A 23171-nucleotide genomic window follows, 5' to 3' on the forward strand; every position below is an offset into this window, starting at 1 on the left:
ATGAATCATTGTCTAATAGAAAAAAATAAAAAATAAAAAAGAATAACGAGTCATTAGTATTAAGGTTAATTGCGACACAACTTTTTTAATCAAATACAAATCAACTCTAGGCTAATGTGGCTCAGGATTATTCTAGATCTACACTTATCGAGATATCAAACTACTTGGAGGCATCATGTTTAGGCCCGACCCTATGGTAAGGCAATTTATGTCCTCATTATTCTGGATCTACGTAAGGACGGACCTAGGATTTAAGTTTGGGGTGAGTTTGAAAAAAATCGGGTGGGCTTAAGAAAATAACGATTTTTTTTTTAATAAAACGAATAAATGTAGGTTTTATTATTTTTTAATATTTAAATAAACAAACAATGAATTATATTAAAAAAAAATTAAGAAATTAACTAGTGTTGTCAAATTTGAACCGTAAAAATATATTTTATTTTATTTTTCAAAGTAGGTTTTCGTCCTCCCGAGCCCCTACAATCTACATAGATCCGTCCATGGATCTATGCCTACCGAGATGTGAGAGACATAATGTTCCGACCATAGAATTATACAGTCGCATAGGACCCTTAAAAATTTTAAAAAAAAATACTTTACCAAAATTTGATCATAAGTCTGTATACAAATTATTATAACATTTAACCACATAAACTAAACTAGTCAGATTAAATATAATTATTAATGTTTTCAATCTAAAACTCGGATTCGAAATTCTTGATATTCCTTCTTGTTCTTAATTTTCTTTAATAATAAACAAATATATATTATTACTCCAACCAACCAACAACAACCTATTTCTTGAAATGATCAAAGTCTCAATTAACACCTATTGTAACTATAAATTGACTCCATCTTCCTCATTAGAATTACGGTTAATCAAAACTTCAAACTCGAATTCTCCCTCCTTATCTTCAATTCCCATATTCTCGAATCTTGAGAGGATTTGGTTCTTGAAGAATTAATTAAAAATGGGTGCCCGTATCAGCGACGTTTCTGGGTACCTAAACTTTCTAATATTTTGGCTCTCCATTTCCCTCTCAACAACCGGAATTGTTCTCAACTATCAAACCACCAACCGTTTCTTCGACCAACCGCTAATACAAATTGGACTTTTCTTCATGGCAGCTTCTATTACCGGTATGATCCGTTCATTCTGCCATGTTAATACCCTCTTCTACACCTACATTTATATCCTCTATCTTTTCATGGCCCTACTCTTCTTTCATTCCGTCGCCGGAGAACCACATTCCGGCCATGCCCATTTCGAGGAATGCCCACATCAAGAAGAGACCATTAATATCAAGAATCACTCATCCCTTGTACAGGTATGTATATTGATCTTCATTTGTTTAATTGTGTTTAGTTTAATTCATTTGTTTATTAATTTGTAGTTTGGTTGGGATTATAATTTCGAGTATCTTATACATACGAAATGGAGTCTCGAAAGTAAAGAGTGGAGGAGTGATGCGAAAGTGTTTTGCTATGGATTTGAGTATTGCAATAATGGATTGTTCGATAACACCAACTACGATTGGATAAAGGCATCGATTGACCAGTTTGATTTTTGATTCGCCGAGAAATTAGATTAGAAAGTATTACTAGTTATATGGTCTATCTTTTTCTTTTGTAGCTACAGAAACTATCGTACTTTGTGTTAGAAATTTACGTTACTACAACTTTTTTTTGTATGATATTTTTGAATTACTAATTTGATTGTTTACATTGGATTACTTCTTACATAGTGGGTTTATTTTTTTTAGTATATGAGTTTTGCATTTGTTTGAATATAATTAAAGAAAATGACTCCTTAAAACCTATAAAAGTATCTCAAATATTTAATTTTGTCAAAACATATATTTAGGATAGTTTGTGTTTATTGAAATTTTAAACCCGAGATATATTATTACTCTAGTACAAATTTAATGACAAATAAGAAACGTAGCATGAGAGTGGTGATCCAAATTATGAATGAATTTTGAGCTACCTAATCTTGTTTTTATTTGGACTTATTTTATTATAAAATAGTCCTATGTATAAATTGAAAATAATATTTAAAATAATTATAAAATAAAAATCATATACTAAAAATTAAACAATATATATATATAAAAAATTCTTCCAACATAACAATATAATAGAGAATCAACCTACCATGGTATGTGAAATATGTATGTGAAAGTGATGATAAAAATGATGAGATGGAATAAACGATATTTGATGGTTAAAATTTTGAAATGTGAAAGTGTGATATATATCGCGAGATGAGAACTCGCTTGGATTGTGGATTGTCGAAGTGTGGTAAAAAGAGGTCGTGGTATATGAGATGCGATGTTGTGGTGTAAAATGCTCGAAGTGAGATTACGAAATTAGTATTACGAGATATCCATATTAGGAAATAAAAAAATAGTGATTAAATATGTGAATGAAAAGAAGGTCACGAGAGATGATATGAGACGTTTAATGTACACAATATTCGAAGTGAAGTCACACGATTAGTAACGAGAGGTTTATTTAATACAAATAATATTGGCGGTTTTCGAATAAATGAGGGTAAAAAGGTCAGTGATATTATGCGATGGTTTATTTGCCAAAATTGAGGATAAAAAATGTTAGTAATTGTGAAATTATTGAATGAATAAATGATATAACGAGATAAATAATATGAGAGATCAAAAAATATTGGTGATTAAATAAGATTGTTAGTGTATTTTATATTCAATTTGTCATACTCATATATGTAAAAAAAATAAAATAAATTAAAGTTAAAATATTAGAGTTAAACTAAAATTAAGATTGTTTATTTTAAAATTTAAAAGTAAAAACACTTATAGTTAAACTAAAATTAAAATTATTTATTTTTAAACTTTTTTAGGTAAGCATGATGAAGACGATCACAAAGTTGTTTCAACCACTAAAATCGATCATAAATATTAATAACTAAGAAGAGGACGATAAATATGACAACGATAATACCAGTAAGGATGAAGATAAAAAACGACAACAATAAACAAAAAGACAACATTGAATTTGATTAATCTTCTTACCATAAAGACATTAGGTTAGTTATATAACTAATTTCATAGCTATATATATATATATATTTTTTTATTTGGACTCATTTTAACCAATTTCATCTTGTACTTGTATGGTTGAGTTTTTCTCCACAAATGTGGCATAATGAAAAAATGTATTTCTATTTAAACAATATAATAATATTTTCCCTAAAATACCTACAAGGCCCAAAACGTGTGAATTCAATCCAGTCAATACATATTCCATAAGCCCACAGAATTTGAACACCGAGTTTTTTTTTTTTTTTCCAATGATTCATGACATTAATATATTTAGTAGTCTTGTTTGACTTTGGGTTATTAGAGATTATTTTAAATAACACTCTACAAATCAATAACTTACCATATAACATATCATTTAAATAAATTTAATTATTTGAAAAATCTATATTTTTTATTATATTTATACTGTTAATATATTTTTATTTAAATAACTCTAAATAATTTAATTTTCCATAACTTATATACATTAAACAAGTTATTTAAATTATATAAATGATCCCAGATCAAACAAGACTTTTTTTTAGAACGCTGGGTTCCGCGGCTCTCCCAAATCAAACAAGACTTTAGACATTACCTAAGATAAAGTTGACAAAGGCCCTATTATATACTATTTTTAAATATTAAAATTGTTGTTAAATTGGTTGAAATGTGTCTGTAGAGACAAAATAGTATTAGTACTACAATTAAAAAAGAACATAATTGTTTGATTATGAATTACTTTTAAATAATTTCATATCATTTTATAATTAAATAATTTTTTTTTAGTGAACTAAAATCTAATTTAATTTATTTTAGTAAAACAAAATAAAAAATTATAACTTGTTTTTTTTTCAAATAATCTAAGACCAAGGATCCTCGTAGTCTTTTTTTTTAATCTAAATTATACCAGGTTTAAGTTATGGAATAAAAAGATTTATAAGAAATTAATATATAGTAAGAAAATATTTAGATATTTTAATGAATAAATAAATTAATTTTAAAATGAATATTAATAAAAATGATGAGTTAGTTAAAGATGATTTTCAATTCCAGTGTTTAATAAAAAAAAAATCCTAAAATAGTATTTATTTATATAATTAATAATATATAGGAATATATTTCATAAATTATATATTTTATTATTTTCTAATTCAATAAATAAATCACATGGCAAACTCCAACGTCATGGGAGAGATCTTTCCTGGCCAGTAAGGCGGTTTCTGTCTCTCTTGATTAGCGCGGGTCCCACCTCCAGAACTTTCCTTTATTTCAAATTCAACTATTTCGGTTGAATAAAAAATTAATATTTTATTTATTAAAAAATATATATAATTAATTAAAATCATAAATAACTTGAAAATTCACGCAATCCCATATATATATATATATATATATGGAAAAAATATATTTCAAATTCATTTAATAATTCACACAATCTGAGAGTTTAATATTTCTTCATTTGTACTTTAATTAATTATTTCTAATACTAAGTCAAGTAAAATAAATTGAGGGGTTTTGTATCTTAAAAGACATAATTAAGGGGTCAATTTAAGACTTCTTCAAAAGAAATATATTTGGAGGTTACGAGAGCTTTCTTGAGGAAAAAGCCCTTAATGACGGCGACTCTGCGTTGAGCTATGTCAAGGATCCAACAAACGCAATTTCTTCTTCTTCTTCCTCATTTCTCTCTCTAGGGCATCTTTCTAGCATCAATATGCCGTCATTCACAAAGGTTGTATGGGAGACTTTGCTCGAACCTGTAGTTCAAGATTCTCACAAGTGTTTTTTCAAAAAATCCGATGATGTAGCTAGTAATGAAGAGAGGGAGGATGTTAGATCGACGAAACATATATACATATCACCTGCTCTGTATGCGACTCCGTTGCCGACTCCGATTCCGGATTGTACCTCCGATCCGTCATCGCCTTCACCTTACATCGTTAACCATAAGAGACGCGGAGGTAAGGTGTTTTCTCTTCGTTCCGATGGTTCTGATGAGAAGAAATTGGAAAGTGAGAATGATGCGGTTAATGTGGTCGAGGAATCGTTCGATCAGGAATTTCTAGGGCAGGAGGAGATTGTTCTAGAGAGAAATGAGGTGTATGCTATTGAGGATGAGTTATTTGATTCTCGTTGCGAACAGGTTGGCACTTCTAGTTGTAGTGAGGTGGATGATTGTGGAAAGCAAATTGACAATCAGAGCCTTGTATCTTATCAGGGGGAATTCTTCGACGCTATTGAAGGTGAAATCCTATTCCTTTGTTTACTGATTGTACTGTCTAATCGTGAAATTACTGTGAAACCAAAACCTAATTCGATACTTTGCATCTATAAGCTGCCTCTTAGGGCAAATGTCTGTATTCTATTCAGCTATGGTGTATAATCTTGTAGTAGTTAGTTGAATTGATCTTTAATTTGGAATTGTATGCCTGCATCCTCTATAGACTAAAACAGAACGAAAAACTAGGGTTCATATATGGGCTGAGTCAGATGTAGGATTGACTTAACTAGTTATTTTTTTGTTGATTGCATCTGAATTACTTGCTTAATTTTCTCTTGAAATCAGTTCATATCATTTATGTAAAAGACTTATGTTTGCAGAACTGTCAATGGATGGGTCTACGTCTAGTATATCCTTTTCCTATGTCCCAAAACTGGAATCAGAACTACGTTTCTCAAGGATCAGTCTTCTGGAGGAGATCGAGAGGCGAAAGAATGCAGAGGATGCTCTTAATCGAATGTATAAACAGTGGGAGAGGCTAAGCACTATGGTATCTGAAGCAGGGGTATCATTTCCTCCATTAACAGATGCAAGCAGTTTCAAGTTTGACGAAAGTTCGCTAGAGCAGTTACATCAGGAAATTGTAGTTGCTAGATTTGTTTCTGAAGCAATAGGACATGGCATGGCTCGTGCCAAAGCTGAAGTAGCTGCGGAAGAGATGATACAATCGAAAGACCATGAGATCACCCGGTTGCGAGACCGCCTGCAATACTACGAAGCAGTTAATCGCGAAATGTGCCTGAGGAATCAGGAGAATATGGGTATGTATGTTCTTCTAGTGCTTGTTTTTTCCATGGACTTATTATGGTTGGTTACTAAAAACATCTGATAAATGCAGAGCTTGCTAGGAATCAACGACAAAGAAAAAGGATCCAGAGGAGGTGGCTATGGTGGGGTTGTGTAGGTTTAGTCGTGTCTGCGGGTGCTTCTGCAATCGGTTACTCGTACCTACCTCAACCGCAGGACAGAATCAACTCAACGGAATAGTGTTACGCCGACATATCTTTTAACATTTTCACCTTTTAGAACTTAGGGTTTTCTGATGATGATTCTAAATTTCTAATCAGCATAGTGTTTCTTCCTGTTGTATCTTTTTCGGCTTGTAAGATGGGCATTGCCTGTTGTGACTAATACTCAGGAATGAGCAATTGCTAATTACCAGTGACGATGGTTGTTGTTGAACATAATATATATTTGCGAGTTATATCGTGTTTGTTATCTTCAAAATTTCTTTAATAAAATAACAAACATTGTATATTTTTTTCTTGGTTGAATCAATTGAAATAATAATTATTATAAAAAAACTTAATTAGGAAGTTTCTTAAATGCGCATTTAAAATATAAAAAAAAACTTTTTCAATGAAGTTTCTTGAATCTAATGATAATCAATCATGTATGCAAAAATGGGTATAAACACAGGTTGTAAATAATAAAATAAAAATAAAACAATACTTCACTTTGCTGGCAAGCTACTTTATTTTCGCTTGCTATCTTCATTGTATTGTTTTGGCATCGCAAGAGAGACAGACGAAGGAGCCGCAATTGTTGATTCTCTTCATTCAATTCAATTCAATTCTTGCTTAGACTGTTCATTCCTCCTCCTAATCGTCTTCGGAAAGATAACTAGGTCAGTCTTTGTTTAACTCTTTTGTGAATTGAATGTCCAAAACCCTATAATTCCAATCTATGTTAAGTGTAATTACGACTGTTGACATTTTCTCACAATTAGTTGCGTTGATTTCATGACATCTCCTTTGTTGCCGCTCTTTGACCTTGTTTCTTGCTATACTTCAACTGTTTAGGTTCATTTATAATTCTATTGCTTACTACGATTTCGCGTTTATGTTGCTGTTTAAATCACTCATCTGTGATTTCTGACTGTTCTGCATTTCTATTTCTGCTACGGGATTGCTTCCGGTGAATGTGAATCTGATAGTTCCCTTATCTGCAGAGGGATTCGCTTTTTTTTTCCACCGACTTTGAAAACTGAAACAATTATATACTTCAAGGTATGTATCTGCATTGACTTTCAATTCAGTTCAGTTCAGTTCAGTTCATGTCTTGTATTTCTGTTTCCCTCATCAAATATGCAGTTGACTATCCTCTTACTCTATTTGCAGTGAGAAGTGAAGATAGTAGTTTCTTGAATGAATGTGTAGTCTAGTTTGAGGAACAGACAGATGGCACCGTTATTTTATATACTTATTGCGTTGCCCTGCACAATAGGGGCTATTGCTTTGGCACTTCTACATATATACAGACATCTTTTGAATTACACAGAGCCTACTTATCAGAGATACATTGTTCGCATCATTTTTATGGTTCCGGTGAGTTTCATGATTTTTGACTGTTTCCACTTTCTCTTTGGATTTATTTTTTGAAGAAAGGTCAACTTTTCATTAATATTAATAAAGATGGTTTACACTTTACTGTCTAGTGTCTTTTTATTTCGTCAAACTTTCTTCACCTAGCTACTTTTATGCCTTTCACTTAATTCTCCTTTTGAAGTGTACCTTGTTCAATGCCTGAGAATTATGGGTATTGGTTCCTTTGTTGATTTGGTCTTCTGTTCGAAGTAGCTTAAGGCTGACTGTGGTAGTTGCAATTGCAATGTTTCGATCTTTGAGTGGACCATCCTTTCATACATATGCTCATGCACAAATAGGTGTGGATACTGGAGCAGAAATCATGAAAGAACCTGAGCTTTACACCTTGAGCTCAGTTTTAGGTCATCCTTTGTCATTATGAAATTATGGTCATGTAAGAGATGGTGATGTTAATAGTGATACAACCACAAAGAGATGTGTAGTTCATACAGATGCAATCCCAATGCACATTGACTTTATTTACTAAAACTTTAATCTTCAAATGGATCAAAGCAGTATATTAATCAAAACATGAGCTGTTACTAGAATGTTAAGACAATGATCTTATTATGTTACTGTATTATACTGATATCCAGAGGCAATACATCATGCTTGGTTGATACTGTTCTGGGTCATTATCTCATGTCATGACAACAACAGTTTCCTATTTCTCAGGCTATGTTTATGTACACTAGTGAAACTTGAACATACCTGACTAAATGTGGTTTATTCTATTGACAATCACTTCTTTAATTCATTAATTAGCGTTTTTTCAAAAAAGAATTCCTCATTAGTGTTTTTTATCAAGTATTTACTGGTCTTTCTGTGTTTAAGCTCAAGTAAGGTCTCAATTTTATTTTTGGGCTAATTCTGTGGGTAAGATCTCATGTTTAACCATGTAGGTATAAGGATTGCAAAGTCAATCTTTGCACTTCACCATCTTTCGATAGAAAATTGATATTCGGTGATTGCTGTAGCTTTAGAAAGGGGAAACTTTGATATTAGTTTACTGCACCACCTACTGTTATTGTTATAAATTCATCGTTCAATGCATATTGGTTAATCATTATGCATTATTCTACCCTGTAGATCAATTCTTTGATCAATTGCTCTTTGTGTTTCTTTGATTTTCCGTTCTTCATATTTTCCCCCTACATCTGGTAGAGGCTTCATTTTAGAAAAAAATAAGTTGCACAACACCCTATTTTATCTGTAGGATTATTATTGACTTAACAACTGCTCTTCTCTTTGACAGGTATATGCACTGACATCTTTCTTGTCCCTTGTCTTCAATGAGAGCTCAATCTATTTCAATTCAATCAGGGAAATGTACGTGTTCCTGGTATTCTCAGTTTCATGTGTATTTTCCTTTCTATACTCCAGTGGGCTCCGCTTCTTATTGTTGTTACAAGTACTTTGTTTCTTTTAATCTTTTGGTGACTTGTTAATTGAGCTTATCCTTGGAAAAACTTATCATTGTAGATGCAAATTTTGGGACATTACCCTGCTTTCTTCTTCAGATTAATCTGATTATTCAATTGTAGATGCAAATTTCAATCATTGGAGTTGTCCCATATAAATTTTTTCATGAAGATAAATTTCTTATCATGCTAGTATAAAATTCCCAATATGCTGCAATTGCTTTGAAGTTTATCTTACCACCATCTAAAACAAAATTGGGCAATTGAAGACTTCATTAAGATGTGAGCGCCTGTAATCGCTCCTTACCTCTTAAATGTTTTAGTGCGAAGTTGCATTAATCCTTGCAATGTCATGTAGATAGTTTTTTTAGATGATGTATTGTAGTCTATTTTTCTCTTGACCTTGTTGTTGTTACTGGCTACAACGGGTTCACTTCTATTGTTTGCTCTTTCTAATTTCCTTTAATGCATTATTTCAACTCTATTAGCCACACCTGATTTAATATCTGTACATTTACTGGATATACAGACAATTATTTGTTTCTTCTTTACTAACCTTACCTATTCGTTGAATTTCTGGATCATAATGGTTTAGATACATGCATAGAATTCTCTATTGAGCAAATAGTATTGATGTTTTCATATGTTGTCTGTTTTCCTACTGGATAACTACTTCAAAGCTATCATATTTCTGATTTTTTTGTGTGAATAAAACAAATCCTAAAGTTTCTGATTTTCAGATACGAGGCATGGGTCATTTATAATTTTCTGTCTTTGTGCCTGGCGTGGGTGGGGGGACCTGGAGCAGTTGTATTAAGTTTGAGTGGTCGGATTCTGAAACCAAGTATGTGCCTGATGACTTGCTGCTTTCCTCCCATTCCTCTGGAAGGGTGAGTGACTTGTAGTATTCTTTTGTTTGCTTGTCATATTAATTTGTTTGTATGAGGTATATGATGATGGATAATGAAAAATCCATGCACGCAGGCGTTTCATAAGAAGATGCAAGCAAGGTTGTCTGCAGTTTGTGATACTAAAGCCCATCTTAGTTGCAGTTACATTTATTCTCTATTCGAAAGGGAGATACCATGATGGAGATTTCAGTGTAGACCAATCATACCTGTATATCACAGTTATCTATATGTTATCGTACTCGGTGGCCCTCTATGCTCTTCTTTTATTCTATGTGGCATGTCGGGATTTGCTTCAGCCATTCAATCCGGTTCCCAAGTTCATTTTAATCAAGTCTGTCGTTTTTCTAACCTATTGGCAGGTATCTTTATGTTTTTTTTTGTATAATCATCATTATAGATAGGCCCCATTTGATAACAATTATTGTTTCTGTGTTTGGATACTTTTCTAAATACAGAAATGTCTGAAACTTTAATTAATCATAAGCAAGATAAAAAATTTAATTGAGTGTTTTTAAATGTGGCCTATAGTTTATGGATTATTCATGTATAGTCTCATCTTTAATATTTATTTCTTTGGTCTCTCTCAGGGTGTTCTTGTTTTTCTAGCTGCTAAATCTAAATATATAAAAGATAAAGAGGATGCAGCCGAGTTTCAAGAATTTATCGTCTGCATTGAGATGCTGATTGCAGCTGTTGGCCATTTTTACGCGTTTCCATACAAAGAATATGCTGGTGCGAATATTGGTGCCCCTCGTGGATTCACTGCAAGTCTGGCCCATGCTCTGAAGCTAAACGACTTTTACCATGATACAGTTCATCAGGTATAAAGGTTAAACATTAGATATAGGACCTCACGTGTCTGGATAAAAGTATAACAGATTTGTTTAATGCAGTTTGCTCCAACATACCACGATTACGTGTTATACAATCATAGTGACAATGAGGAAGGGGGAGGACAGAAGAAGTACAGATCAAGAACATTTGTACCGATGGGTTCTGAAATGGATGCTGTTAGAAAGAACAAGCATTTGTTAGGGAACAAGCTGGACGACGTTCAACTCTCTTCTATCAGCGTCTCTTCCTCTACTACTAGCAGTGTTTGTGACAGCCCCACGAGGAAGGCCACAACCACAACCACCAGCACCACCCAAGCTGCTGCTGCCGCTTCTTCAAATACCGAGGCTGTGAATTCCCCTCCCTTGTTAATAATGGATGATTCGGCATCACCGTTTGATCTTGGTCTCATAGACATAGACATAGACATGACAGATTATCCCGTTAATGTTCCTGCTGCATCAGGCAACACTGGTGTCACTAGCTGACGAAAGGGGTATGTATCCTGAATCTCTAAGTTTTAAATTCTTTTTCTTTGGGGTTATTGGATTTTATGTTGGTATTTTACTCATGAATGGAGGAGTGGAGTTGGGGGGGTATAGGGGGATAGGACCTGTCCTGTATATGTAGGCACATTGATTTGGTCTTTTGTATTGAAAACCTAATCTCTGATTTTAGTGCTTGTACCAATTTGATGAAGTATAATGACTCTTTGTATTATATACAACAAGTTTGATATCTTAAACTTCATTTATTGTGTCAACATCAAACACCCATCTTTTTCATCTCATTGAAATTGATGGTTATTTTCTTTGTTGATTGTGGTTTTGGCTTTGACCACTGAACAATAGATAATGGGAAAGAAAAGTAAGTAAAAGTCTTCTTCATGTTTGTTTTGAATTTAAAGAGTGTTGTTATATAGTAGAGATGATTTAATAATATCTCTATAAAAAAAACTTTTAAAATATTATTAAGTTTAATTATGTTATACTATGAGTTAATTTTACAATATGTTTGATTCATCATCTATCTTCAAATAATTATGTCATGTAACCGACTCAATTTTTCATCCCCTACCTAATTCCTTTAGTTGGGTGACATCCTCGTATAGAATAGTTGTTGGAAGAGATATACTTAAAAGAGATTATATAGATTATAGTTTTTTTTTTAAATTTGTTTTTTTTATGGGCTTGAACTCTGGACTTCTGAGTATCAACTCTTGTTATCTCTAGGCTATAAGAGGGGATAAGTTACGGCGTTGAAGATTGCGTTTGCTATCTAAAATAAAATTTTGTTTTATAATAGGATTTTTTTTAATTTTTATTTTTTTTGTGAAACGTGGAACATAAAACAATTCACTATCCAATGACAACATTGTACGTATTTCATTGACTGCTAGTTAGGGGGAAAGTGTTTTGTAATTTAGTCAAATTGTGATTTTTCTATTTACATTTTAGTTTGTATTTTTGACTATAGATTAGATATGAGTTTATCTTTATATATAAATACATACATAAATAATTTATTGATACAGATAAATGCATGGGCAAGAAAAAGTTATTATTTATGATTTCTTTTAGTTTTATTCTTTTGCCTAAACTGGCTTTATGGTAAAAAGGTGAGAAAATTAGGAACATTTGGTTACACCTATTTTTTATTTTTATTTTTTATTATGAAGTTTCTCAACCACAATGTGGAATAGTAATTAGTATTAAGTTAAGTTCCTTCATATTATTATATAATATATAAGCATTTCAAAGAGTCTTTTCAATAACCCGTCAAGAGTCGGGTTAGAATTTGAAATTTATTCGAACTAATTTTTTTACAAAATTTATTCGGATTACAAGATAATAATATCAAACAAACAAAATTTGACGATCAATAAAGACAATATTTAACGTCGATTGCCCTCTTATACTAATGTATTTTCACTATTTTGGGTCACGCCTTATGTGTACAAATCTATCGTCTGATGAGATGAAGAATCACAACAAAATAAAGTTGAAAAATAAAACCAATACTTTAGGCTAAAATATAATTGAAGTCCCTATACTCATAAAATAATTTATCTTTTCTATCTAACTTTAGGCTCTAAACATTTTAGCCCGTTTAAACTAATAACAAATTAACAGTTATTTAAATAAGTTAACATCTACATTAACTAACTAACTTCTTATTTGACAGTTGTATTAACAAATTAACAACTGTTATAACCAATTAACTTCTTATTATTTTTTTTTTCAAATTCATCAAAACCAATTAAAATGAAGTTATGAAATAGTTTATATGAACAATTTATAGTGATAAAGATAATAGAATTAGTTATTAGATAACAGAAAAATAATAATTACAGATCTATTAATGCAGAGAATTTGTCAATGTTTGTTGAGTAATTAATTAGTCTATTATTATATGGTGAGGTAAACATGTCAATAAAAGTGGCTGATAACGGTCAAAATAAAAGAAGGAGAATTAACTCCAAGCTTATATTTATAGCAAATTAAAATTGTGAATTTTCAACATTTTACTGCCATATATACCAAATAATTAAAAAAGTAAATGAGACTCTATAACTTCTTATTGATTAGTTATGCAATGTATTTCATAACATGTTCTATATAGTGACACTTTCTTATTTATTATCTATTAATGTCTTTCTTTTCTTTTGCTGCAACTCTTCAATTTTAATAAAATATTTATGATCAATCAATTCACTTCCTTTATTGCACACATGTTCATTATACCATAAAAAAACATATTTAAATTTAATTTTGTTCATTTCTTAATTAAACATTATCTCACCCTTCTTATCTATTAAATTACTTAATTCATTAATAAAATATCTTATATTTTAAATTATCATCTTTCATTTTATCATTATATATTAATATCCTTTAAATCATTCAGATTTGATAAGAGACCGAAAAGAAAGTGTTCGTCTTGAACTATTTCCTCATTTAAGAGACCTTAGAGATACTTTTTAAATAATTCTACAATTCGAACAAAATCATGATAAAATAAGTTTTATTTATTTGGTGCTTTCTAGTTGTAATATATAAATTCGATTATAAATGTGAAATAAAAAATAAATAAATAACTAACGCGCAAACCGAAAGTTACCACACACGAACAAAACGACGACGTATGGGAGAAAATTCCATTCCCACTCCCACCTCACCAAATGGCGTTTTCCTATTTAACCGTCTCCTCTGAGAACTCAGACCATTCTCTTTCCTTCTTCTTCTTCTTCTTCTTCCGTACGCGCACGAAGGAAGATTCGTATGCTATCAATGGCAATGAGTCAAATAGCATGGAGGCCAATCTTCAGAGAAAGCAGCAGCAGCAGCAGCGATGTTGCTAATTATGGAGGAAATTACAGTTATCCGTACAAGGAAGAGATGGAGAAGAGACGTCTGTTTCTTCAGAGTTATCAGTTCTGCAGGAAGAAGACGATGAAAGAAAGGATCCGATGCTCCTTCTTTCGTGTGAAGCGAGTCGTTTTGATCCGACTCCGTTCCGCTAAGAAGATCCGGAAAAATATACTCTGGTTGATCAGGAACCGCTACGGCATCTTCTTCTCCATCAGGAGAAGAACATTCGTTCGCCTTCACAACTCTAATTCCATCAATTATTACGGGAATAAGAAGAAGAAGATCAGACGGAGCAGATTTTCTTGCCTATGGTAGTAGTATACATATATATATATATAGATAGTAGGATCATTAACAAGCTCGCTCGCTCGATCTGTATATATTCTTTCATTATCTGTTCCAGCCTTTCCAGGTTCATTACGATTGATCTTACTACTACTATTCGAAATGTATAAACAATAGCGGTTACGTGCTAGCCCTAGCTAGCATACCAAATTTCTCTTCGTTTTTCAATATAGCTAGTTAGTTACTTACTTACTTACTTAGAAGTTAAAGATCATGAAGATCTTGCATCGATCGATCAATCTGCCTAGAATATAATATACATCTGTTGTAAATCATTTACATATAGGAATTCGATTGGATGCTTCTTTCTTCATTCGGTTAATCAATTTGACAGGGATTCTCTTATGATTACGATCATCTGAACTAATCAATTCCTATAATATGAGCGCATGCATTTGATTTGGTTATATGGATATAGTCAAGTCTTATTCATGAATCATGAATAATAATATATTATTATTATTACGATGATCCATTTGATTGATTTCATATATAATATCTAATTTATAGGTCATGACTTCTTTCTTTCTTTTCTTTATTTTACTTAACCTGAAATTGCACGCTTATTTGGTACTTTACTTTTAACTTCATCAAAAACAAAAATATTAATTAAATAAGTCAAGTTCGGATATTAAAAAGCATCTAATCAATATATGTAAAAAGAAAATGGTAAATACTAGAAAACTATTTTATTTGCTTTAACAGCTTTGCTGTCTAGTTGAGGGCATAAAGAAAGACACTTTTTCTTTATTTCTTTTTTCTTGTGAACCTAAAGGAAAAAAAAGTACATTTTGTATAAAGGTTATTATATAATTGTAGGTTTGACCAAAATAATAAAGGAATGGTTACGTGGAATGATTAAACTAATTAATAAGTAAGAGTAATCTTTAGATTTTATCAAAGTTGAGATTTGTGTAACATAAAATAATCCATGAATTTAATTAATTTAAATATACAAGGGATTATTCCAATACAACCAAACCTAGCTTAGCCAGGAGGAATGGACATCACAACTCACAAGAGACGCATGTTTTCCGCCGCTTGACATTTTTGACATATATTTTTAATAATAATAATAATAATAATTGAATATATATTTATATTGTTTTCAAAAAAGGATAAGGCGGCATGAGATTTTAGGGAAGAAGAAGGAAGAAGTAGTGGTTGGTTAGAAGCAAAAATAATATACATTTTTCCTTTCATGGCCTTCATTTTTATATATAATATAATTTTCACCGAGATCCCCGCTTTCTCTTACTTTCTAAAAACTTAGGTCCATTGTCTTCTTCTTCTTCTTCTTGCTTGCTTTGGGACTTGGGTTCTCCCCGATTCCCGCAATTTAGATAAATGCATCTTCTTTTATCGACCAAGCTATAGGGGTTGTTTGTTTGGAGCTTCTTTTAGGGGAGGATCTAAAGGAGGAGGAGAAGCATTGGCTATGGAAATGATTTTTTTGAGTTACTTCTTAGTTGGGTTTTTGTGCATTTGGGGGACAAATGGGTTTGAGTATGGTAATGTTACACAGCTGTCTCTCGAACCTTTCCATGGCTTCACTGCTTCCGCCGCCGCTGCTGCTTCTGGTATAAATCAACTCATGGTAGATCTCACTCTCATTCAAAGTGCTGCTGCAAAGGGTGCTGGTATACTCTCTCTCTCCCCCCCTTCTTTGTTTGGAGATTTGATTCACATTATTGTTATTATTATTGATGTTCTTGCCAACAGTTTTAATCAGTGAGTAGTATTTGTAGTCATTCATACTCTGTGTTAGGAAAGTTATTTAATAACCCTGAAGCATAATCATGGGTTAGGGCTTCTGTTGAACTTTCACATCAATGCACATGTTTTTGCAGTTTGTTTGGATGGAACATTGCCGGGTTATCATTTACATCCCGGTTATGGATTCGGATCAAACAGTTGGCTAATTCAATTGGAGGTTAGTACCTTACTTCTTCATTCCTCAAATTGATACTTTTATCATCATTTTTGATTGAGACTATTCTTGCTCCAGCAGATACTTGTATTCATTTCATTTCAGGTTTTATAATTGCATGCTGCAAATGTACACTTATATAGGTTTCTAAAGAAACTCTTGACCTTAGTTATAGAATCGTTATATTGTTTCATTCCTCAAGAGCATCATTAATGGAACAAACTAGTTTTGATATGTTTTTTGATAGATGTTTTGGTTGACAGGGTGGAGGGTGGTGTAATAGTATCAGAAACTGTGTTTTCGGGAAGAAGACAAAGCGAGGGTCGTCAAATTATATGGAAAAACAGATAGCGTTTACGGGTATTCTTAGCAATAAGGCAGAAGAAAATCCAGGTCCTTTTTTCTTCACTCTTCTGTATAAGGTTTTCTTGCCAACTTCTTGACTCAGATTTTTTTTTTTTTCTGGCAGACTTCTTCAACTGGAACAGAGTAAAACTTCGTTATTGTGACGGCGCTTCCTTTGCTGGAGATAGTCAAGATCAGGTTAGCTGTCTTTTTGTTTTGTTTGTCAAACTTGGGCTAATCTATGAAAATCGATCTTTTAGGCTGCCCAACTGCAGTTTAGAGGGCAAAGGATATGGTTGGCTGCCATGGAAGACTTGATGTCAAAAGGAATGCGTAATGCCAATCAGGTCTATTTCATTTTAAAAAAACATTTTTGTATGATTTTTCTAGTCTTCTTAAGATGTATTATGTAATTTTTTCAGGCTCTTCTTTCGGGTTGTTCAGCAGGGGGGCTATCGGTCATATTGCATTGTGATGAGTTTCGGAATTTGTTCCCCGGAAGTATTAAAGTGAAGTGCCTCAGCGATGCTGGCTTATTCTTGGACGCGTAAATACATACCATTTCTTATATTTTTGTAATATTGTCTTTTAACTTATTAATTTCTGTCAACTTTCAACCATTGCAGAGAAGATGTTGCTGGTGGAAGAACTCTAAGGAACTTTTTTAATGGTGTAGTCAACTTGCAGGTACTTTGGTCACAAAGAAATAATAAAAAAAATCTCTTGTTTCAATGATACTTGAGTAGAAAGTTTTACGAGAATTTTGTGTGGAAACAGGGAGTGAAAAATAACTTGCCGCGTAGTTGCACTAACCATCTCGATCCTACTTCTGTAAGTTTTTTTCCTTTCATGACAAACTTTTTTTAATCCATTTCATTGTTTACTGACATGGAAATCCTTGTATTATTTTCAGTGTTTTTTCCCTGAGAATTTGATTGACAACATCCAGACCCCACTCTTCATTCTCAATGCAGCCTACGATGCGTGGCAGGTAATAATGTTAAGCATTTTTATATTAGGTAAGAAAAGAAGATCAGAATAATGGATGAAAAGTGTCGAACAATTGTTCAGGTTCAAGCTAGCTTGGCTCCAGCATCGGCTGATCCTCATGGCTACTGGCATGATTGCAAGATGAACAATGCACGATGCTCAGAATCACAGATCCAATTCCTGCAAGGTCATGATAATATTAAAAGATTATGAACTGCTGGAAGCTATTCATTAAATTACTGATATTTTTGTTTCTTATGGAAACGAATAGGTTTCAGGAACCATATGCTGAATTCGGTAAAACGATTTTCATTGACGTGGAAGAATGGTTTGTTCATTAATTCATGTTTTGCACATTGTCAAACGGAGAGGCAAGATACATGGTTTTCCGACAATGCCCCTCTCATCGAAAACAAGGTATATGTTAATTCCTGTTATTGGGGTGCTTGCTTGGTTTATGATTTATTACTGCTTAATTAACCGGTGGAGGTAATTGCTGCATTTGTTTGAATGGTTTTGAAGGGAATTGCTTTAGCAGTTGGAGATTGGTATTTTGATAGAGCAGGATGCAGGGCAATTGATTGTCCATATCCTTCTTGTGACACTACTTGCCACAACTTGGTTTTCAAATGAAATCTTCATTTAAGATTATTTGAAAAATGAATATATAATCAATATTCATTTCAGTTTTTTTTTATTCCATTGTTACTGCAAATTAATTGAATTGATAAGAATCAGGTTATATAGGCCTCGGCCGACAGAGATATTGATGGCTTTTGTCCAATTGATTGAGAATTATTTGAGGAGATAGATGAGATAGAGACTACTAGCATTTTATTTATTTATTTTTATTTTTGCTACTTGATGCTGTTGTCTCATTCAATTTATCTTTATATTCTGTACAATTATATTAATTAGGTTGCAATTATAAGCCAAGTGCATCCCTGTAATATATTAATTAATTTAGAATGCATCCCACAAGGCCGAGAGCTTTCTTCATTCAATACAATGACTGAAATTCCCCCAAATACAGATAACATGGATATTCATTGAATTTGAAAACATGAATAGAATGATAGAGATGATGATGATGGCGGCGATGAATGAAAACAAACTACAAAAGAGTAATGCATATTCAAAAGCAACAGAAGAGTTGATTTTGACTTTGACAGGGTAAAGATATTAAGAACCGTGATTTAGTTGTGAGGTGGGTGATGATTATTATGTTCACCTGGCTGCAGCCCGAAACCTGTTCGACTTATGCCAAGCTCAACAGAACACCCGTTAAGTTTCTGCGTGGTTTTTCAATCAAATAATAATTACCCATTTCTGTCTCTGGTTATTTCAGGGTAAAAGAATGGAGGAACATCATGCATGTGGTTTCATTATCAAATTAAGGCATGGCTCAACCAACAATTAACACACATGCACATGCACTACTACTAGTAGTTAAATCTTTTGTTTCAGATAACGATGATCAATCGACATCTCCTGGCCTCCTATCCCTGGTATGACCCTCCCTCCATTATATATATATATCACTGCTTGCTTAATTAATTGCTCGATTGGTCCCATGATCTTATATTTCTTAATTTCTCCTCAAGAAAAGTCAACAACTCTAATTAATTATACATCTTCCTCCTACTAGATCAAATAAGTTTCTTTCCTCAGTAGAGATGATAACTGAGTGGTAGAATGTAGAAACTCGTGTCATCTAGCTCATGAGTTTGAGTTTTCACACTCAAAACCATTTACAAAAGAAAAAAAAAATGACATTACCTTGTGCCTGGTCTGGTTAGCTGTTTTATATAGAAAACAGTGATCTATTATTATTATTATGGGCATCAACAATATGATATGAAAGTTGCAACTGTTCATATATATAGGATAGCCCCATCTCTCTTAAATTTAATTTATAGAATATTAATATTGTTGTTTTGTGAATAGCTAGAAGGAGCTAGCTAGGTCAGCATGTAGGTCATTCAACCCCATATATGCATGGTTGCTATTTATTTAATCTATATGGTTAATTATTAATTAAAGAAGAAGGAAAAAGGGTTAATTAATGCATGGTCTTGATTCTTGAACATATATTCTATATATATATATACATTGAAAGTGATATTTAAGAGTTCACACCACACCTTTGTGTTTGTGCACGTGTCTTCTTCTTCATCAAATTTAATTTTGTAGGTAGGTAATAATTCTTCATTGGTTTTTTATCTGATAGCTTCACCGACAGTACTCATGAATTATTTGAGATGAATTTCAGTGCCCTTGTTAATAGACTAAATGCCAAAACCTCTATTCCATTTAGTGGATCCATCCACTATTCTATTCTATTCTTTTTCAACTGGCTACCTATTCATCAATGGTTTTCTTGTTTTTTGTACACTTGCATCATGATTGATTCGATTGATCTATTATTTATATGTATGACTAGCTAGCTAAAATACATTACTACTTTTCTTTCTTCTTTCTTTCTTAGGTATCTGCATCAATATCTCAATCAAGGGGGACCTCAAAACTAGTCTTTGCTCCAGGATGTAAATAATAAAATAAAATACATCAAACGTAGGTACATGCTCCACCATATCGTCGGTGCACCAGACGACATATACTCTTCCATTTGTTACTGTTGTTGTTTGGACAATTAAACTTTTCTTTAAGAAAGAAAAGATGGTTCCTTGAATCTTGAAAGGCCTTTTTCAATGTGTTTTTGCACTGAAAAGGGATATTTGATCAGTGGCCAAATTTACAAACAAATGAGAATATGGTGTGGGATTTTAAAACATATATAATTCAATTCAAACAGTACTTTATTATGCATATAACAAGAACAAATTTTTTTATTTTTTTTTGGTATCTGACTATTTACAGACAGACAGTCTTAATGAAAACAAAAAAGCCTGATTGATCTCCAATTTGCTGGTAATTAAATGAAAAAGAAAGAGCTAGGAGTATTGTCCATACGATTCTGCTGCAAGTCTCTGGAATTGCTTGTTAAATATGTCTATGCTTCCATGTGAAGAAGATTCATGTTGTTGTTGTTGCTGTGGCCAAATGTTATTATGATTATTGATTGATTGCATTTCTGGTTTAGCATCTCCATAGATATGCTGAGGAGTAATATTTAGTTGGCTCTGAATTGCTGAAGTACCCATTAGATATTCGGACCATTTCATTTCTTCCTCTTGGTTGTTTTCGTGTTTTATTATTATGCAGTCGTCTGCTGCTGTTCCCCACGAGAAGGCTGTGTTGTTGTCGAAGAATGAAGTGTTGTTTTGAAGATCAACATTACTGTTGTTGCTGCTGCTGCTTCCATTGCTGCTTGTACTGTTAATCCAATTGTGATTAACAGTGAAGGATCCCATTGAGTTGGTAGTGCTCTGATCAGAATGGAGACTAATGGAAGGTTTCGACATGGAATTACAAGGAAAACTTATGAAGTCGTGAATTGAATTGGGACTGAGAAAGAGACCCGTGTTTGGAATAATACTGGCTTCATAATTGTTGAACTGCTGCTGTTGTTGATGTTGTTGTTGTTGTTGTTGGATAGAGAAGAATCCCGCGGTGGAGCTTTCATGGGACGAATTAACAAATCTTTCCTCGTGGAAGAATTCATGGGTTGGTGTTACAGGAATATTCTGAACTACCACCGGCATCTGAATTGTCTTGTCGGAATTCTGATTGCTTTCTGTGTTTATGTTGTTGTTCAATTTCTCTTCATTCTCAACCTCGGAAAGTGGCTTATGGGTATTGGGATCAATTCCTCTTTGCCTGAGCTTCTTCTTAATTGAAGAATTCCAAAGATTCTTAATCTCATTATCTGTTCTTCCAGGTAACTGAGCTGCAATCTGAGACCACCTGATAGACCAAAACATAAAGCAATTAGTTATAAAGTCCCCTGCTTTATAACATGCACAAAGAAGAAATGATCAAAAGTACCTGTTTCCAAGAACAGAATGGAGTTCAATAATCAAGCTTTCTTCTTGATGTGAAAAGGTTCCTCTCTTCAAATCAGGTCTGAGGTAATTAATCCATCTTAGCCTGCAACTTTTTCCACATCTTTGTAAAGCTGCAAGTTTAGGAACAGAGCTCCAGCAGCCATGGCCAAATTTGGTTATATGTTTGATAAGCTTCTCATCTTCCTCAGGTGACCATAGACCTTTCCTTAACTTTTGCTTGTAGCAGCAAGAATGTCTGCCCATTTCTCTATTTGCAATAATATGCAAAATATTAAGGATTTCTTCTTTCTATCTGTAGTAACTGTCAATGAAGAGAGGGAAAGAGAGTGGAGATAATTAAGGAGAAAGCTGAGAAAATGAAATCAATTTATTATGGAGGGAGCCTCAAATAGGAAGGTCACACTCAATATTTTCAAAATTATTATTATTTTATTTTATTTTTGGTTATTTTTCAAATTGCTAACAAATACCTCCAATTATCCCATTTTCTTCATACCCCACAACAATTTATTGGGTAATGAGATTTTGTAAATGGGTCTTTCTAGTTTCTTAGTTTTTGAAGGAGATATCATTCTAATTATACAATGATATGTGTATAATCAAATGTGACAAATTAGTAATTTGGGTATATGATTGGGAATACAATATTGATTAACATTATCAATTAAAAAATAAGTCATTAGTTTTGGAAGACAACAAGATATCATTCTTATTCAATGATGGTCTTTATACTTTGGTTTATTTTGTTTCTCAATTAAAATAAAATAAATGAAAATGATTGGGGTATCTTTTGTACTAGTTGTGTTGTTTGAAACTTGAATAATTATTGTAAGAAAGTAAAATAAGACAAGGACAATAATGTAGATTCCTGCTTTCTTTTTTGTGGATGAATGTATACATCTAGAAACAACTTTCTTGAAACTAAATTTTGAGTGTAATTTGTACTATTTATATGAATATATTAATTAAGTTATATCACGAATCATTATTTTATCTAAATAATGAATGAAATATTTGACAAAAATAAATAATTTTTAAAAAAAATTCAACATTTTCTCCATAATAATCAAAGCTGAATTCTTAAAGAGAGTATTTTCATTAATAAATGTTTATTTTAATATTATAATTATTTTAAGTTATAAAATAAGCACATTTAATATATATCATTATCCTAATAAACTCTGAGAGAATTCTAATTTATTATTATTATTTTAACTTAGAAAGTTAGTATTTTTATTTAGAGTGTTTTAAATAAAATTAAATTCGTAATTATTGGTATCTTAGGAATTACATTATAAATTAGTGTTCCATTCAAATAATTCTTAATTATTTTAAGATAAATTAAATTACTTT

At 32.2% G+C, this 23171-nt stretch overlaps 6 protein-coding genes across 7 annotated transcripts; 5 read left to right on the forward strand and 1 right to left on the reverse strand.

Annotated features, from left to right (window-relative positions):
- Window positions 1-971: 971 nt before the first annotated feature.
- Window positions 972-1571, forward strand: LOC124910153 (tetraspanin-8-like). Its single transcript, XM_047450769.1, has 2 exons — window positions 972-1328; window positions 1395-1571. The coding sequence occupies exons 1-2, from the start codon at window positions 972-974 to the stop codon at window positions 1569-1571; spliced, it is 534 nt and encodes a 177-aa protein (XP_047306725.1).
- A 3056-nt stretch (window positions 1572-4627) lies between these two features.
- On the forward strand, window positions 4628-6537 carry LOC124945526. The gene is made up of 3 exons (XM_047485980.1): window positions 4628-5299; window positions 5658-6098; window positions 6176-6537. The coding sequence occupies exons 1-3, from the start codon at window positions 4771-4773 to the stop codon at window positions 6322-6324; spliced, it is 1119 nt and encodes a 372-aa protein (XP_047341936.1). The 5' UTR covers window positions 4628-4770; the 3' UTR covers window positions 6325-6537.
- Window positions 6538-6808: 271 nt separating this feature from the next.
- Window positions 6809-11619, forward strand: LOC124945908 (transmembrane protein 184A-like). Of its 2 annotated transcripts, none has more exons than XM_047486430.1 (8): window positions 6809-6964; window positions 7289-7346; window positions 7458-7664; window positions 8959-9032; window positions 9865-10014; window positions 10109-10394; window positions 10623-10856; window positions 10929-11619. In XM_047486430.1, the coding sequence occupies exons 3-8, from the start codon at window positions 7518-7520 to the stop codon at window positions 11355-11357; spliced, it is 1320 nt and encodes a 439-aa protein (XP_047342386.1). In that variant the 5' UTR covers window positions 6809-6964; window positions 7289-7346; window positions 7458-7517; the 3' UTR covers window positions 11358-11619. The 2 variants fall into 2 exon arrangements, with proteins under 2 accessions (XP_047342386.1, XP_047342387.1); XM_047486431.1 differs by having other exon boundaries at window positions 6827-6964; window positions 7274-7346.
- Window positions 11620-14136: 2517 nt separating this feature from the next.
- Window positions 14137-14770, forward strand: LOC124910711. The gene has a single exon (XM_047451392.1). The coding sequence runs from the start codon at window positions 14151-14153 to the stop codon at window positions 14553-14555; it is 405 nt and encodes a 134-aa protein (XP_047307348.1). The 5' UTR covers window positions 14137-14150; the 3' UTR covers window positions 14556-14770.
- A 933-nt stretch (window positions 14771-15703) lies between these two features.
- LOC124945266 (pectin acetylesterase 12-like) lies at window positions 15704-18721 on the forward strand. Its single transcript, XM_047485666.1, has 12 exons — window positions 15704-16225; window positions 16436-16518; window positions 16779-16908; window positions 16985-17058; window positions 17121-17207; window positions 17283-17407; window positions 17487-17547; window positions 17638-17691; window positions 17774-17851; window positions 17932-18037; window positions 18122-18267; window positions 18373-18721. Exons 1-12 carry the CDS (start codon window positions 16024-16026, stop codon window positions 18481-18483), a joined length of 1257 nt encoding a protein of 418 aa, XP_047341622.1. The 5' UTR covers window positions 15704-16023; the 3' UTR covers window positions 18484-18721.
- Window positions 18722-20649: 1928 nt separating this feature from the next.
- Window positions 20650-22138, reverse strand: LOC124945267 (transcription factor MYB61-like). Its single transcript, XM_047485667.1, has 2 exons — window positions 21799-22138; window positions 20650-21717 (listed from the first exon to the last, which is right to left on the reverse strand). Exons 1-2 carry the CDS (start codon window positions 22059-22061, stop codon window positions 20805-20807), a joined length of 1176 nt encoding a protein of 391 aa, XP_047341623.1. The 5' UTR covers window positions 22062-22138; the 3' UTR covers window positions 20650-20804.
- Between the last annotated feature and the right edge of the window lie 1033 nt (window positions 22139-23171).

Source organism: Impatiens glandulifera, chromosome 7 (assembly GCF_907164915.1).
Source record: "Impatiens glandulifera chromosome 7, dImpGla2.1, whole genome shotgun sequence".
Lineage (NCBI taxonomy): Eukaryota > Viridiplantae > Streptophyta > Magnoliopsida > Ericales > Balsaminaceae > Impatiens > Impatiens glandulifera.

What these genes read in the sequence shown, in the direction of transcription:
- LOC124910153 (XM_047450769.1), top strand. Translation starts at nt 972, where the DNA reads ATGGGTGCCCGTATCAGCGACGTTTCTGGGTACCTAAACTTTCTAATA. An exon ending in ATCACTCATCCCTTGTACAG is followed by an intron (nt 1,329 to 1,394) that starts GTATGTATATTG and finishes ATTAATTTGTAG; the next exon opens with TTTGGTTGGGATTATAATTT.
- LOC124945526 (XM_047485980.1), top strand. Translation starts at nt 4,771, where the DNA reads ATGCCGTCATTCACAAAGGTTGTATGGGAGACTTTGCTCGAACCTGTA. An exon ending in ATTCTTCGACGCTATTGAAG is followed by an intron (nt 5,300 to 5,657) that starts GTGAAATCCTAT and finishes TTATGTTTGCAG; the next exon opens with AACTGTCAATGGATGGGTCT. An exon ending in GAGGAATCAGGAGAATATGG is followed by an intron (nt 6,099 to 6,175) that starts GTATGTATGTTC and finishes TGATAAATGCAG; the next exon opens with AGCTTGCTAGGAATCAACGA.
- LOC124945908 (XM_047486430.1), top strand. Translation starts at nt 7,518, where the DNA reads ATGGCACCGTTATTTTATATACTTATTGCGTTGCCCTGCACAATAGGG. An exon ending in TTCAATTCAATCAGGGAAAT is followed by an intron (nt 9,033 to 9,864) that starts GTACGTGTTCCT and finishes TCTGATTTTCAG; the next exon opens with ATACGAGGCATGGGTCATTT. An exon ending in ACCATGATACAGTTCATCAG is followed by an intron (nt 10,857 to 10,928) that starts GTATAAAGGTTA and finishes TGTTTAATGCAG; the next exon opens with TTTGCTCCAACATACCACGA.
- LOC124910711 (XM_047451392.1), top strand. Translation starts at nt 14,151, where the DNA reads ATGCTATCAATGGCAATGAGTCAAATAGCATGGAGGCCAATCTTCAGA.
- LOC124945266 (XM_047485666.1), top strand. Translation starts at nt 16,024, where the DNA reads ATGGAAATGATTTTTTTGAGTTACTTCTTAGTTGGGTTTTTGTGCATT. An exon ending in GCTGGCTTATTCTTGGACGC is followed by an intron (nt 17,408 to 17,486) that starts GTAAATACATAC and finishes CAACCATTGCAG; the next exon opens with AGAAGATGTTGCTGGTGGAA. An exon ending in ATGGTGTAGTCAACTTGCAG is followed by an intron (nt 17,548 to 17,637) that starts GTACTTTGGTCA and finishes GTGTGGAAACAG; the next exon opens with GGAGTGAAAAATAACTTGCC.
- LOC124945267 (XM_047485667.1), bottom strand. Translation starts at nt 22,061, where the DNA reads ATGGGCAGACATTCTTGCTGCTACAAGCAAAAGTTAAGGAAAGGTCTA. An exon ending in CATTCTGTTCTTGGAAACAG is followed by an intron (nt 21,718 to 21,798) that starts GTACTTTTGATC and finishes TTGGTCTATCAG; the next exon opens with GTGGTCTCAGATTGCAGCTC.